The sequence below is a fragment of the Calidris pugnax genome, unplaced genomic scaffold (assembly GCF_001431845.1).
Source record: "Calidris pugnax isolate Ruff unplaced genomic scaffold, ASM143184v1 scaffold225, whole genome shotgun sequence".
Taxonomy (NCBI): Eukaryota; Metazoa; Chordata; class Aves; order Charadriiformes; family Scolopacidae; genus Calidris; species Calidris pugnax.
Genome location: NW_015091072.1, coordinates 4,097,958 through 4,113,708, shown reverse-complemented (window position 1 = coordinate 4,113,708; position 15,751 = coordinate 4,097,958). Strand labels below are relative to the sequence as shown.

The 15,751-nt window shown below is 46.8% G+C and overlaps 1 protein-coding gene across 1 annotated transcript; it reads left to right on the top strand.

Annotated features, from left to right (window-relative positions):
- The first annotated feature begins 7,536 nt into the window (after nucleotides 1-7,536).
- On the top strand, nucleotides 7,537-13,060 carry LOC106896860 (chromosome unknown open reading frame, human C3orf30). The gene is made up of 3 exons (XM_014957129.1): nucleotides 7,537-7,626; nucleotides 8,521-8,821; nucleotides 9,575-13,060. Exons 2-3 carry the CDS (start codon nucleotides 8,579-8,581, stop codon nucleotides 9,686-9,688), a joined length of 357 nt encoding a protein of 118 aa, XP_014812615.1. The 5' UTR covers nucleotides 7,537-7,626; nucleotides 8,521-8,578; the 3' UTR covers nucleotides 9,689-13,060.
- The last annotated feature ends 2,691 nt before the right edge of the window (nucleotides 13,061-15,751 follow it).

The following is a 15,751-nucleotide window of genomic DNA, read 5'->3' as shown; positions in this document are numbered from 1 at the left end:
AGTCTTAGACCCTGACCCTGTATGTGCTGAGGTCCAAACACAGAAACCTCTTTATTTCCTTCTGAAAACACTGAACCATGTCTTTAAAGGTCAGTCAGCAAACTCCTCTGGAGTCAGTGCTCTCCTCTCCTGGTTCCTTCTCTAGTAGTCTCTTTGATCACATCCCAAGAAACTTGGCAGTGTCCATCCTGCCCCCTTCCACCTACCATCTCAGAAGATCCCCCCTTCCTAGGCCTCTGTAGGCACCAGACTGCTCCTGGTTCTGCAGAGAACAGTAGTTATTCCCAATCAGTCAGAACACACGCTTGTCCAAGCCCTGCAGGTCAGGACATTCATGAAAGTTAAGCCAAATTAACCAAATATGTGAAATGAATGCACATGAATTAAATCATGTTAAGCCCTGCCTTGGACGTTCGGGGATAAAGTGACCTTGCTTCACTTTTGTTTAATTGTCACCGTCACGAACTGAGGCCATTTTCCTTCTATATCAGAGCACCCACACAAAGCTTTAATGCACTTCCAATTCTGTGCATTAACTCACACCTCACACTAATTTGTCTTAACTCCCCATGTAAACAAGCCCTTAGAGGACTGGGTTTTTTTCCTCTCTCATGTGACAGTTCACTTTATCACGAAGTGAAATGTGTTGGAGAAAACTATTTGCGGTGAATTTTCCCTCAGTTGTGCCTGCAGTGACATCTTTGTTGTGAATTGCTGCAGAACTTCTCCCTCTGCCTAAGCTTGTCTGTTTTTATTTCTCTTATAAACAGCTAAATCGAATCAGCTTATAATTAGTAAAGCAGCATCCCTCTACCAGGCAGATAGGGAACCGTTGGCCTGGTCTACAGGTGGGTACAGACGTGATCCAGGGAGATAAACTGGATATCTGACCCAGGGTTTCTGCAGCTGGGCATAGAAATTGTCTAAACCCAGGCCTCTTTTGCCCCTGAAAATGTTTTTTCTCCTCCCCTCAGTGGATTTTTCCTCCTTAGAAATAGTCAACAACCTTCTTCAAACCTCAGGATCATGCCAGTTGCGTGGGAAAGAAAAAGAGAAAAATTACTGCTATCTGCATGACTCCCATGCAGGGACAAATCTTTCCCTCTCCCTCTTTTCCTCCATCCCCCCTTTTACTTAAGAGCAGTAGGAGACCTTCACATTAAGATACTGAACCCATCACAGTTGGAAGAGACAAAGCCAGAGTGAGGAGGGAGGTGATGGAGGCTGAGACAATGTATTTTTAGTCTTTTCGATGAATTATGGAGACGTGAAGTTGATAATTTATTGAAGAAGGGAAACGGGGGACTCTATGTAAATGTTTTCAGATGAATAATTAATGTGGCTTTCTAGCATCAGGGGGTCTTTAATTAAAGCCTCTGTTAAACAAGGCAAGGCAGATGAGCCCGGCTCCTTGCAGCAGCTAATTGCACCTTTCCCATGTACAGCTACGATTCAGAGACGAAGCATCATTTGCATCAATAAAGAAGGACAGATCCCACCTCGGGTGAGTGGCAGGAGGCTCTGCAGACCAGCTCAGTGACCCCAGGGCTGGGGTGGTTTGCATCCCATTTTCAATTAGCCTGGCATACAGGCCAAATGAGGGGGTGTGGGGAAGGGAGGATGGAGGGGTCACTACGGCCACGAGGCTTTGAGGAATGCAGAAAGCCACTCGCAAACATCTGTGGATTCCAGCCTCTTCAACAGGGACCTAGTGACAGGGTTATCCAGGGTCTTGCTGTCACTGCGTGATAACATTTGCCTTCCAAAAGCCTGTCCCCTACCATGCCTGCCCCCCTGTCCCATGGCAAAAGGTGGGTTCACAGCAGCAGGGAGCACAGCCTTAGGGCAGCGTTCTCAGGGTGGATGAGGAGGCAAACCTGGGTCTTCCCACCACCCAGCTGCTGTCCTTGTCTCCAGCATCCTCCACCAGCACCGCTCCCTCAGGTGAACATCCCACCTGGACTCTCCTTTCCTTCAGGGGTTCCACAGCTGATGTGGAGAGGATGTGATAAAGGTTCACTGGGGACTTCAGTCAGAACCGAGCATCCCCTCCCTCTCCTTCCTGTGAGAGTGAGACCAAACTGAAGCCTTCTCTCTCACAAGGACTGGGCCTTCCAGAAAGGTCTATGATTATTTCACAAGGGAACGTACAAAACCGCAACAGTTTCAGGAATTAGAGTGGGGCAATTAAGGGATGACAGAAGCTACTCCAGTTAATACCTCTGAGGAGCTTCCAGCATAATCCCAAATTTGGCTTATTTAAACTTCCAGGGAACAGCAGGTAAGCTTCCAAAAAGGGGAAAGAGCCTTGTTTTTCTGGAGAATGTTGTCTAAATTAGACACAGTTTAATTAGTCTTGGCAAAGAAGCAGTATCTCACATTTTTCATTCATCTTTACCGCCAGTAGCGTTCGTGATAACATTACAATACAAGGGAACAAGAAAGAGACCGCTGAAACTTTATTTTTAATAGAAAGAATTAAATCTATAGTAGGTGAAAAGGGTTTCCAAAGCAAATATTTCCAAACACAGAGGCTAATAACATGTTTCTTCCCTGCATTACCAAAAATGAGGCCAAAGGATACCTCAAAAGGTTACCTGGTCCATGCCAGTCATAGAATCATAGAATCACAGAATGGTTTGGGTTGGAAGGGACCTTAGAGATCATCGAGGTCCAACCCCCCTGCCCTGGGCAGGGACACCTCCACCAGAGCAGGTTGCTCAAAGCCCCATCCAGCCTGGCCTTGAACACCTCCAGGGATGGGGCATCCACAGCTTCTCTGGGCAACCTGTTCCAGTGTCTCACCACCCTCACAGTAAGGAATTCCTTCCTAATATCTAATCTAAATCTCCCCTCTTCCAATTTAAAACCATTACCCCTTGCCCTGTCACTACACTGGGACAAAGAGTCCCTCTCCAGCTCTCCCGTAGGCTCCTTTCAGACATTGGTAGGCTGCTATGAAATGTATGTCATCTGTGAAAGATATTTGTTTAACCTGCTACAGGTATTTTCTCACTTTCTGAAGCCACACTTGAGGGACTCCCTTTTGGCAGTGAGCACAAAGACAACCTGGAGAGCGTCCCCTCAAGAAAGGTTCCTCTGATTTTCTGCCAACACCTTGTTTTTCAGGAAATCACTGAATCTTCGGGATTGCGAGCATGTGTCTTCCGTTTGCCCACACCAATGCTCTTTGACAGGTCTGACGTGTCCCTGCGAGCTCAGCGAAGGTTTACGGCTGCGTTTTGTGGAAGGAAGCGCCACAAGGTCTGGGAGGATGCACTCGGAGCCCCTGCGAGCAGCTACGAGGCTCTGCTGCTCTCTGCTGGGAAAATGCGGGCAGAGGCCTTACTGGGAGAAGAGCTGGATTTGCCAGCGTGCTCTGAGCTTGGGCTCTGCACACAAACACTCAGAGCCCCCTGTACCAAAGCAGAGACCTGGGTGCAGTCTCCTCCTCAATGTCGCAGCTCTGGTTGCAAGCCAGCAGCCCCATTCCCTCACATCTCAGCCCCCTCTGCCTCACGCAGGAGCTGGCTTTCTCCACATCGCTCTGTTGCGCCTACGCCTCCTCTCCTCCCAGCCTGGAGTGCAGTTACTTTCTCAAAAACCATCTAGATGGAGGGCAGAGCAATCACCCCAGAACACATCAGAGCAATCATCCCCACCAACACGCAGTACGACCCACCCAGCATCACAGGCTGGCACAGGGATGAGCAGAGATTTCTCTCCAAGGACAGAATCACAGAATCTTCTAGGTTGGAAGGGACCTTAAAGATCATCTTGTCCAACCGTCAACCGAACTGACAAAAATAGTCACCCACACAACAAACAAGGAGCATCATCACTAAACCATACCTCCCTGTAGTGCTCTACATCAACTTGTCTTTTGAACACCTCCAGGGATGGTGCCTCAACCACCTCCCTGGGCAGCCCATTCCAATGTCTGATAACCCTTTCAGTGAAAAAATTTTTCCTAATATCCAGCCTGAACCTCCCCTGGCGCAACTTGAGGCCATTTCCTCTTGTCCTGTCGCCTGTGACTTGAGAGAAGAGACCGACCCCAGCCTCTTCCTTTTTTGACCATTGCTCCAAGCTGCAAAGCCCCTCTTTGCTCTCCAGACCTGGGGAAGGTCTTAACTACATCTGACTGCGACTGTGCAAACACAGAGGTCAGAGACTCTCGGAGCCACAGGGTGCATCGTGAGGACACACACTTGGGTATCACTGCAGCAGGTGAGCTCGCCACTCCAGCCAGCGACCTCAGCCTGGGAGAAAGCCCAAGCCCCGACAGCAGCTCCGGCGCGAAGGAGAGAGATGGATTCCCCAGCCTGGTGCTGACTGGGGCCCTCTGCCCCTTTAAGCAATGATGTTTAATTTTCCGATGCGTTTCATTTCAGGCACCTCATTACGATTTTCAAGTACCGGATGAGGTGACGGGAGTTTAAGACAGGCATTTTCAGGATTTGGCTATTATATATAAATATTTACAGCTCAATAAAGTAAGAAGAAATATTCAAAGTGAACAGACTGTGGAAAGTGATTTGTTCCAACTCTTCACTGCAGACTTGCAAGAAACCAATCAAAGAGGCTCAGGAGTGGTTTGAGCATAATTTATTAACCCAAAAGGGGCCGCATTGTTAACCAACATTATTTATAGTGAACAGCTCAACCATCTCCACCGAACAACTGTGATACTGCAGGGACAAATGCAATGAGTTACTACACGGATAGGACAAAACCAGCAGCAGATCTTTGTTACAGCTGTTAGAAAAAGTGTCCCCAGGAGACAGACACTGAATCTCTAATGGCTATCTTATTTCTCTGACAATTTATTTAAGTTTTAACTTAACAGCAGGAATGATAGCCACAGTTACACAGTGACTCCCAATAAAGGAGCGTATTGCTGATCTGCAGCTGGTGTTTTCTTATTTATTTCAAAGTCTTTAAGTTCCAGACTTAGCATATGGTGCCATATAAATAATGATATAATAATACGTTTTTGCTTTCCATGTGCCTGGATAGAAAAAAGCCGTGTGATTTATGTTACATGAGCATTGTATTTAAGGCATTATTTTGCCCAGAATTTTTAATGCATTTAAAATGCATCTTCTGTTTTTTGTAATCTGTTCTTTTGAAAGAATAAACAGAGCAGTGATGTTTATTTAATGGAGTCATTCATCTTACTTCCTTGTACAAAATCCTAGCTTTCCAGGCCCAGCAGCCAGATCCCTGCAGTAGGCAGTGGGGTTGGAAATGGAGAGATCTGCTGTTTACCAATGAGGCACAGATGAAAGGAAGACATGGGGCTTGAGATTTACCCACAGCAGGATGCTATTTGAAGCCAGCAGGCAGCTGAGAACTGCTTAGTCCCATCCAGCAAAGGATGGAGAGGAGAAGCCCACGGGAGAAGTTCTGCAGGGAGTCATGCTGTGCAGAAAACAGACTGGGATGGCTCAGCACACAACCACCCATACAAACACAACTGAAAGCAGATGCCTTCTTCAGTTACAACTGTAACTGCAGTTACTAGAGCCAACATCGCACCCCTGAAGTATGACAGGGATGTAACAGTTTACAACTTTCCTTTCAAACCCTTGATAAACTAGCTTGGTGAACATTACAGTTGTGCAGAAGCACCTACCTGCAAGGCAGGGAGATCTACTAACTCACACCTCAACTGTTCCTGGACATTGCTGTCTTAGTTTCCAGACTGTCTGGCAGCAAGACGTCATCAAGCAAAATCTTCACAGCCAACAAGGATTGCAAATGTGAATTTAAACATGCACTGATCACTGCAGAACAGAGTATTTCTAAAGAGTGTGCAAGAGAAAACAGTGAATATTCTGCCTACAAACTTGAGCCTGCTCTATTACTCCACAGCTGCCAGGGGAAATATGTCAGAGTCCGCAAATCAAAGACTGACAATCCCAAGCACCAGGCAGCACACTGTACCCTCTCCCATCGTGTGAGGGAAGGATAATCAGTGGAGGTGGAAGAAGTCAGATCCTGAAATCTCCCCAACCAATTCCCTAAGATCCGTTGAATTTTACAGATTCTTGAATCTTTCAAGATCTTTCCAAGTGAACACAGACCCAAAAAAAACCCACATTCAAAAGGCCAGCAGTCCCATGCTGTCCAGAACCACTGCAGTCACATGGCAAAGCAGGAGAGGCAAGATGGGCTCAGAGGAGTTGGGTAATAACCTGGCATCCCATGAGTGCAAACAGCAGTGCTCCAGTGCAAGATGATCTGAGCGGCCAGTGTGGCTGAGGATACAGACAACACTCTCATGAATGTAGAACTGGAGGAGTGGGGAAACTGTTTTGCTTGAAAGGTCAACAGCGTAACCTGAAAAACACACACAAACTGAGCTGCTCTGAATGGAAATGACATCTGTTAGTTTAGCACATGTTTTGAAGTCCTGCATCTCCCCCCATCAACCCCCATGGCAGTTTCAGCCATTCATGTTTCAGTCCCAGCTCTTGTCACACTGGAGCATAAACCAGAGTATTTCAGAAGCTGGTTACTGTGGTAACCCAGCACAGCTTTTATCTTTATTCCTTTCATCTCCTCTTTGGGGGAAACTGGCAATCTGTTTATTTGCTTTTTCCGACAAAGTTCATTACACAGCACACCAACTGTCAGGATCTGTGAAAAACTGAGGAGAAAGTATCTCTCACACGAATGTGCATGTAAATATTTTTCTCAGCGCTCTACTACCCTGCCTCTTGCTTCCCTGCTTCCCTTTACAAACTATTTGCCGTGTCCTTTTCCATCTGACCCTTTATGTACAGCTCGTCTCTGCCCTTTTCCTCCAGGCCTCCTCACTACCATGGTACTTAATAACAGGACCAAAGAGAGCAAATGGCTATCCTGGTCTCTCCTCCATCCTTTATAGGAGCACGATAAGGCCAAAAGGCCACCGGAATTCACGGTGAAGTAACACAGCTCCCTGTAAAACAACAGGCCAGTGGCAGGTTGGGGTATGACTCTGTAAAATGGGTTGACATGGTGCTGGGGGACATGGTTCAGTGATGGGTTTTTTTGTTAGGTTGATGGTTGGACTAGATGTTCTTGAAGGTCCCTTCCAACCTAGATGATTCTATTCTATTCTACTTTATCATCTCCAAAGGTCCCTTCCAACCCCATATGATTCTACGAGGGACCTCTACTTCATTCCCTCTACCAAGGGACCCCTCGCTTCTACCAGGCCACAGGCAGCCTGAGGCCCTCACTGAGGCTGGCTGGCTGCTGACACGCACCAAGAGACCTCTCTAACTGCTGCGGGGGAGAGGGGAGAATAACACAGGCAAGGGGGCAGCCGTGGGGACCGGCCCGGGGCCGGGGCCGGGCGCTCCCTCAGCCCTCGCAACCCCCTCACAACCTCCCGCCCGTCGCTTCCGCCCTCACCCATGATGGCGGCGCGGCCCTCGCTGCCCACTTGACATGGCGGCACCGCCCACCGAGGCCGGTGGGGGGGGGAGGGGGGCAGCGGTTTCCCCGGCAACCGCCCCGGCGTCTTCCCGCCCCTTCCTCTCCCCGCCTACGGCGAGCGACGAGCGGCACATCGAGCCGGCGCCGGGGAAAGGCGAAGCGCGACCCTGCCCTGCCATGGAGAGTCGGGGGCTGGTGAGGGCTGGGGGGTGGCCACCCCGGGCTCGGAGACCTCTTCCACCCTGCACACCCAGCTCGCCCCTACACCCTCTCTGGCTGCGTCCAGCGCTGCCCCCAGGTCCCCTGTGGTGGCCTCCTGCACCCCCAGGTCCCCTGACCCCCCCATGGACCCTGCCATGAGGCGTCCTGTCCCCCCTGGTCCCCAGGCATAACATCCCTCTTCCCAATTACAAGGGAAGGGGAACGAACACTGTTCGTTCTCCCCCTCTGGCCTCCTCCCAGCCCCCCTCTGCTTCAGGGGGTGCAGCTGCAACTGGGGACCCCCCAAACCAGCAAGCGGCTGACGTGGGCCCTGCCCCCTCCTCTCAGCAGAGAGTTCCCCTGAGGAAACCAGCCAGCGAGCAAGGATCAGGCACAGGTTCACCCCACTGCACAGCTCAGTCTGAGGGCTCAGGGCTCAGGGCTGAGCTTAAATGGAGCTCTTGGGCTCGTGGGCAGAAGGTGAGGTGGGAGCAATCACAGAAATTAAAGCCTGTTAGTGCTTGCTCCAAGAGGGGCTGCAACATATTTACAGGAGGATGCGGCAACGCGAGCTATCTGGTCTGTGGGGCTACGTGTTTTAAAATATTTTTCGTTCTTTATTTGTTAAACATTTTAGCAAGAGCCCAATGATCGTTCAGAATTTGAAGTAGAGGAATCTAGCATACCACCAGCTGCTGAACCGTCTGAGGACCAGATACCTATAGTAGAATTCCCACCGTCACTAGATGACTTACTTGGGGTTAAAACACCAGCATCTGCAGACCAGCCATCTATAGTAGAATTGTCAGTGTCTGCAGACCAGCTGGTTGTTGAGAAACCACCAGGTTCTGAGGACCAGTCACCTATCATTGAATTTCTCAAATCCAGGGCAAACTCATATGATATTGGATCTCCTGCGAGTGAACCACCGAGTTTCAAAGTCAAGATGTCCGAGCTTGACTCTGCACAGGCTGGCAGTGAAACACCCGGGGCTCAGTCTTCAGCAACTGCAGACAAGCCAACAGACACTACGTGTGAAATATCAGAGCAGCCAAGGGTGTACGAAGACCCCTTTGAAGTCTCCGTTAAGTACATGGAGAAACACAATATTCTGCAGATATTTCGGGACATCACAGAAAAACTGGTGTACCACAAGCCCGATGACCCCTTGCAGTTCATATTGCAGCAGGTATGGTATCTTGCTCAGCATGGGGCTCAGCAGGGACTGTCTCTTAGGGCCACAGCAGAAAGCCAGCTTTGCTGAGCGCACCAGAAATAATGGCCAACCCATGACTATTTCTCTCACTGTGCGTCTGCTCACTTGGGAGCAGGGGAAGCACAGGGCAAGTAGGAGAAGCACAGCCCAGGGTGCAAGGAACCACATGTGGTCTAAAAGGAGAGGGAAGATAAGTATCAGAGGGTGGGTACGTGGAAGACCTGAGTGTGGGGGCACAATTGGGTAGATGTGCCCCGGAGGGCTGTTATCTGAGAGGTGAGGGAAGCCCGGGGACAGAGACGGGGCCCCTCTGTATCCCTATGACCCTTCTCCAGCTCCCTCTATCCCACACTGGAAGGGAAACCTTTTCCTACCCACACACCCCTATTCAGGAGAGCTGTCTCTGCTGATCCTGCAGGGTATTAAAACACAGGAAATTCAAAGTTGGTGGTGTGAGGTGATAGTTTGGGAGTGAGTTAGACCATGTGTGGGGATCTCCTAGGAGAAAAGAGGAGGTTAGAAGAAAGAGGGGAGAGAGAGAAAGAAAGAGAGTCTTTTCCTTCGCTGCACTCTAGCCAGTCAGGGGAAGAGCCACCTTTGTGATTTGCTGCTGGGTTCACGCTGTACTGAATACAGACCCTGCAGAGGAATGGCAAGGTCGGTTCTAAGCACCAATGGTAAGGAAACAGACTCCCAAAGGACCCTTTTCCTTTTTCTTTTGCCCAGGTGCAGTCTATGATAGATGCCAGGCAGGCAGAAATGGAGGGAAGATTGGAGGAGAATGAAGATGCAGAGGAGTTTATGGAAGAGATCTTGTACCCTCCTTTTGGCTCCTACTGACTTTGCTATTGTGGTATTGCATGGGGCCGCAACAGCACTATGCTTTTCTAGTCACTGATTGTAACTTGGAATACGTCTGCTTGTACCTCTGTTTCCTGATTTTTCTATTCTGTATGTTTGTTCTTCCCCTTGGGTTTAAATTCCGCAACCAAGTATTGATTTTGATGCAAAAAACTCAAATCTTAAAGTGTGCATGGACCTGCATGCACATATGCACACCTTGAAGAAGCGGGTCTGCTGAACTCCTGTTTGTGCATACAAATGCATAAATCCCACAGTTAGGCTACCCCTAGACTCTGCTTTTCCATGCAGAGAAACCTCACAGCTCAGACAATGCAAGCACAAAACCAAGTAGAATTAAAAAGCAGCCCTGGATGACCCACAGTCCTCTGTTTTTTCATGCTGCATCAGTGGCTTACTGTTTCCAGCTATGCAGCAGTGCCTATACCCATTTAATACTTTGAGAGGTTGGGTCTGTGGCTTTCCCACTGCCCCCAGAGCTGTTCTGATGCAAGAACTGTCTCTCTGCTATTGCGGGTTGCCCTGCTTGTATTATTGCAAGTACAGTGTATATTTTGATAAGCAGAACAGTAAAATAATAGTTGAACCCACCCTCTGTGACTTCAGAAGACATTGTCACTTAGGAATGTGGGAGGTGAACAAAACTAAACAAACCAAAACCAACCACTGGTAGCCCAGGAAATTCAGAGTCAAGGTACACTTTGCAAACACGCCATTTGAACTGCTTTTGATTCTCAAAACACTTATAATCCTCATTTCATATTATCCAAGTGTCTGTTTCCACCCTGTCTTTCATTTTCTTGTCTTGTGCCTGAAGATTACTGAAAATGTGCAACAGAGCATGCTGTTATTTTGACTTCATTTAATGTGTATGTGCAGTAGATGCCAGAAAGTTTTTTGTCACAACAGACTTTTCTCTTTTTTAGGCAAGTGCTCTAATTTCATGATAGATGGTAATGTATTCCCAAATGACTGTCTCTGTGGCTATGAAGAGAGCACCATAGAAACTTATCTTCCATCTATCTATTTTCATCTAAAAGTCTGATGATTAGGTTGTGTGATACTCCACTGCAGAGCTCAGGCCCAAAAAGTTTGGGAATAACGGAGGGAGGTATTTGGCACACAAATTCTGTGGCTGAGAAGAGTTGCCTTTCTATCTAAGGTTCTCAAAAGAGATCAGTTAACTCATGTGTTTCCAGGTTAAAGGTAGGTCAGCGCCCTTGTCATTCATAGGGCAGGAAGACTTTCAAGTTTATTTTAAGCCTAAATATGGCTAAAGATTCAGATAAAATCTTCATGGGTTTTATAAGAGTTTTGATGTAGACGTAGGCATCTAGGTCCCACTGAAGAAGTGAGATGCTTTTGAAAGTCCTACTTATCTGCAGCAACTGGAAGAATTGGACACTTAATGAAACAGAAAGCCTGATTGGCTTTCAGCCTGATATATTTTTGATCAAGAATTTATAAGCAGCCTTGTGCCTAGGTGCCTTGTGAATGTACGAGAAGTGCCAATGCAGCTCTGTGAAACAGGAAATGCATGGAATATGAAGATAGTGGCTGAAGCCTTTTCATCTCTTTCATCACTTGTTAGCATGTTTTCCCAAGAGACAGAGAAATTGGCATTTTGTTGTAGAACAGGATTAGGGTGCTTTTGAGTATAGCCTTAGCTGTAAATTTCCTGCTTCTGTCATTTGTTTTTTGTATTTTGTTGTTCTCTTTTACTTACAAAAAACTTCTGACTTGTAACACTTGAGGTGTATGCCCTCAACTTCGTGTCAGCATTAAGGAAGTTACGCAAGGACAGATCCTTAATTTCTCTGTCAGGTAAATTGAAGTGAGCTGGAAAGTAGACCTCTTACAGATGACAGAAGTTTTGCAAGACAGGCCCTACCCAGTGTTCCTCAGCAATCTCAGGACCAAATTTTTCCTTTGGTGGCCTGGCCACCTTATTTCACGCTAAGAAAGTTGCTGTGTGGTAGCAAGAAGTCTTCCCCAATGGACATAAGAGAGAGCACAGCTGTCTCTCCTGTTTCTCAGGACCGAGGTCCCTCTCCTTTGAGGAGCAGCAGTTGTATAATAATGAATGAGGCTGTACTCAGTGTGGGCCTGGAGCTGGCATGTGTAAATGGCAAGAGACCATGGAGGGCAGTAGGCCAAGGACAATCCTTCAACTTCCACAGGCTTAGGGGGGAGTTGATGAGCTCTGAACAAGGACTTTGACCAGAAATCTTGGGGAACTCATCATGAACAGAGGAGAAATTTCACTTCTCCTCAAGCCTCTCAGATGGTGGGATTGTATTTTGAACTGCAGTTTTTCAAGGTAAAAAGTCTAGGAACTTAGTTTTATGAAAACAAAAAAGCATCCTCCAGAATGTGTGCAGATTATTGTGTTTAAGCTAGTGCTACACAGCTGTCCCTTTCGATTTGCTTCAGAGTTTTGCTGAAAAACACACCTTAGCTCTTGAAAATTTTTACCTCACATTAAGGCACTAGCACACCACTGCTATTTGTGTGTATGAAGGCCTTTCTGTGGTGAAGAAAAGGAGAAAAGTTAGATTTTAAATGGAAACATTTATTGTAGTCTTAATTCCAGAATGACTGTCCCTTTTTCATAATTTCTTTCTCAAACCATCGGATCCATGTTTCTTTTTCATAAGTGGACATTTATCAACGTGACATTAAACTGTCATTAATTGTTTCGCCTTGGATGCTCTGAAGGAATGAACAGATCATTGTGTGTAACCGAAACTATTCCATATAAGTCCTTATAGCACACTAGTCACAGTATATTTGAATGCCCTCCAGTAGTGTGCTAAGCAACGTGACTAACATCTGTTGTTTGTTCTTTCTCCTCTCCACAAGGGACATGTCTGTGCACTGAAGTGCATTCTTTTTAAAAGGGTATTTTGTTTTTTTTTACCCGCACCTGTGTATTGCTGTGTGTTTCTAGTGGATAGGGATAGGTCATGGAGTGGAAGGTGGGGAGGTTGGAAGTGGTTTGTAGTTCCCAAGCATATTTCCTCTGTAGTTTGAGCTGGGCACTGAGGAAGCACCGTATTTTCACAGACAAGATTTTTTGTTGATCCATGGACTGGCACAGAAGCATGACATCCAGTTCAGCTGCCAAATAGCATGATCTTATGGTGCACAGACCATTTCTGTTGTGAACCTTGTACTCCCCCAGAAGCAGGATGGGGAAGGGCCAACCAGAAGGAAAGTGTACTCACTGTGAAATAGGTGTCTCGGACCAAAACATTAGTTTCTTTTTCTGCCATCTCTGTACAGAACTTAAAATGACTCAGATGCCCCAAGCAATAGTAAACTTGCCTGTGTGCTGCCTCTAACCAATGAAAAAAAAATAAAAATAAAGTTGAAACTGCTGATTAAAGATCCTTTGAAAAGTTCACACAGAGTCTGCTCTGCTTCTTAGTTAGGGGGAGGGCACAAGCAGAACAGCTCTTCAAATGGGCAGCTACTTATAGCATGAGACATTTCATTGTGACTCACTGGATATGAATCACTGCTACATAACACCAATTTTAAACTAGTTTAATGCCATTGATTTCAAAGTTTCACAATCATGTGAAACTCAAAGTAGGCAGCAGCTTGCATTCGGGGCTTGCATGTTTGAAGTGGAAGAAGTTAACATCTGGGTAAAGCCCAACAAAGAGTTTAGCTGAAGAGAGAGCTCAAGCTGAAGACTGGAGAATGTGGGAGTGCTTAGAAAGGGCATTGCTTAGAAAAGACAAATTGATCAAACCCTGCCTGACATGCCTTCAGGTTGTATTCAGGGGAAAGCTTCTCTTGGCCATTCTTTCAGCCAGATGAAATGCAGAAGGCAAAGAAGAAACATTCCCTTAAGGTCAGGCATCAAGATCCATGGCTGCATTCCTTTTTTGGGACTGCCTTCATGGATAACATTGACGTAGCAGCAGCATCAAAAGTTCACGGACAGGCATCAACTTACACAACTGAAAAGGGGAACTTTGAGTTGTTGAGGTGACATGAGTTGGATGACTTGCCATCTTCTCCTGGGGAAAGGTGGTGGGCTGAAATGACACTGCAGAACAGCTGAAATTAGGCAAAGCAATCCCAAGAGATTTCTGTAGACATAATTCAAGACTGGAAACTGACTGCAGACACTGCGGTAATTGGTCTGTGATAGAAATGCCTAGTATGAATGAATGGAGTGGCTCCCTCAAGGCTGTCATCGCAATTCCCCATGCAACTCCTCTCACAGGTGGTAAGAGCTCACTCTCCTTTGTCACAGGTTTTGCTGCATTCAGGCTCTGGGAAGGCCATCTCCATGGCATATTCATCCAGGAGTCTGAGATAAACTTTCTGCCTTCCAGCGCAGAAAATCTGAGAAACAGATGGTGTCATTTCATGAACTGCAGTAAAATAATACCAGGGAAGAAACAAGCCATGAGATGCATCCACTTACTTTTTTGTGTTGTTACTTACTTGGACACCAAAATTAGCCTCTTGTTCATCGTGACTCATTAAAGTGGCACAAGGTGAAGGAGCATGGGGCTACACAGAGCTGGTCTTATGAAAGGGCACAGCTACCTAGTACAGTTGACAAAATAAAAGGTAGGCAATGTAGCTGAGGGAGTGCAACAGCAGTTTACACTGGCCATGAAAACTTCACTTAAAACTTACAAGCCTTTAAGGCAGATGTCTTATTTGGAATCACCTGGTCCAACACCTAAAAATGCTGCTTACAAACTAGGAGGCAGGATCCATATTAGGGCTAGGGAGTTTGTAAGACCTCTGTCCTTCCTCATTCCCACCCCTCAGCTTATTTTCTAGTATAAAACAGGAAACAGAGGTGAATTAAAGACACGTGGAATAGCGCAATTGTTTGTTAATGGGAAAAATGCGTGTCATACCAGCCCTTAAAGAAAAACAGTTTCCACCTCAAGGACTTTTTGGTATTTGGACAGATGAGTGGACATTAGGGAGAAGGCTATATTAAATGCAGGCAAGTGGTCAGAGAGCCAAAGATTTTTAACAGTGACTTCAAGTGGCATAAACACCATGAAAGCCACAGGAGTCCTTTTGAAGAGCAAAGCGATGCCTGCTCTATCCTGCCATTGTTTAAGCATCCCCTTGGGCCTAGAAGAATATCCTGCCTCTTTGCAAGGAGACTCAGGGAAGGGCAGTGTTGCCAGCTCACTGAAACCCCACAGTACAGAAAGCAAGTACTGCCTGTTGGAGAACCTAGCTTTTGGCCCTATTATTTGAATCTTTGGTAGCATAGCAGAGCTATCCTGAGAGATTCCTCAACCATGGTATGATGCCATGATGCCGGTATGTTTGACATGGCAGATGGGAGTGCATATGGAGAAGTTCAGTCTGTTGTTTGGACCAACAGCTCCCTACCTTTTGCCCTATTAAATGTCTAAACATTTCCAAATTAAGAGCAAAGCTCTTCAGAAAGCTAAGAGCCGGGCAGGGTGCCGCACAGCTATAGATAGAATTACTTTTTCTAGTTACCTTTCATAGACCTCCTAGAAGTTGTTCATAAGCCTTCCCGGTTTTTCAGAAATCATGTGTTGAAAAACGGAGCTTGAGTAGTAGCTTTAAAAAGCATCTTGAAGAAAAAGCAGGGTGAAACTTAACCTTTCCTATGTGTGCCCATGAGAGGGCAGCACAGACCGGCTGAGTCTTCTCTAAAGGCTCTTAGGAGGCAGAGAAACTACCTCGAGAGTTCATGTCCAGCCGTGGAGGAGAAAAAGACCTTGTAAAAGGGCTGGACGGCCCAAAGCACAGCTCCATCCATCGCCCACCTGAAACTAAAAACCAGGTTCATCTGGGTACAGGATTGACTGGGTCAAACCCCAGGCTCATGACAGGGTCCGAGTCTTACAGACTTCTCAGGAAAGTTTCCAGTTACTGAAAGCTCAACAGGGAGTTTCAGAGGAAGAATATTGGACGTTGACGACAGTTGTGTCAAAGCAATGAGTCGGTGTGAGACATCAACCGCACCCTTGCCAAGGCAGAGGCCGTCACCCCAGGAGCACTATAAATTCGCCCAAG

Bases quoted from the DNA above. Each gene is read 5' to 3' on its own strand.
- LOC106896860 (XM_014957129.1), top strand. From the start codon at position 8,579: ATGTCCGAGCTTGACTCTGCACAGGCTGGCAGTGAAACACCCGGGGCT. The intron at 8,822-9,574 runs GTATGGTATCTT...TCTTTTGCCCAG, and splicing joins TGCAGTTCATATTGCAGCAG to GTGCAGTCTATGATAGATGC.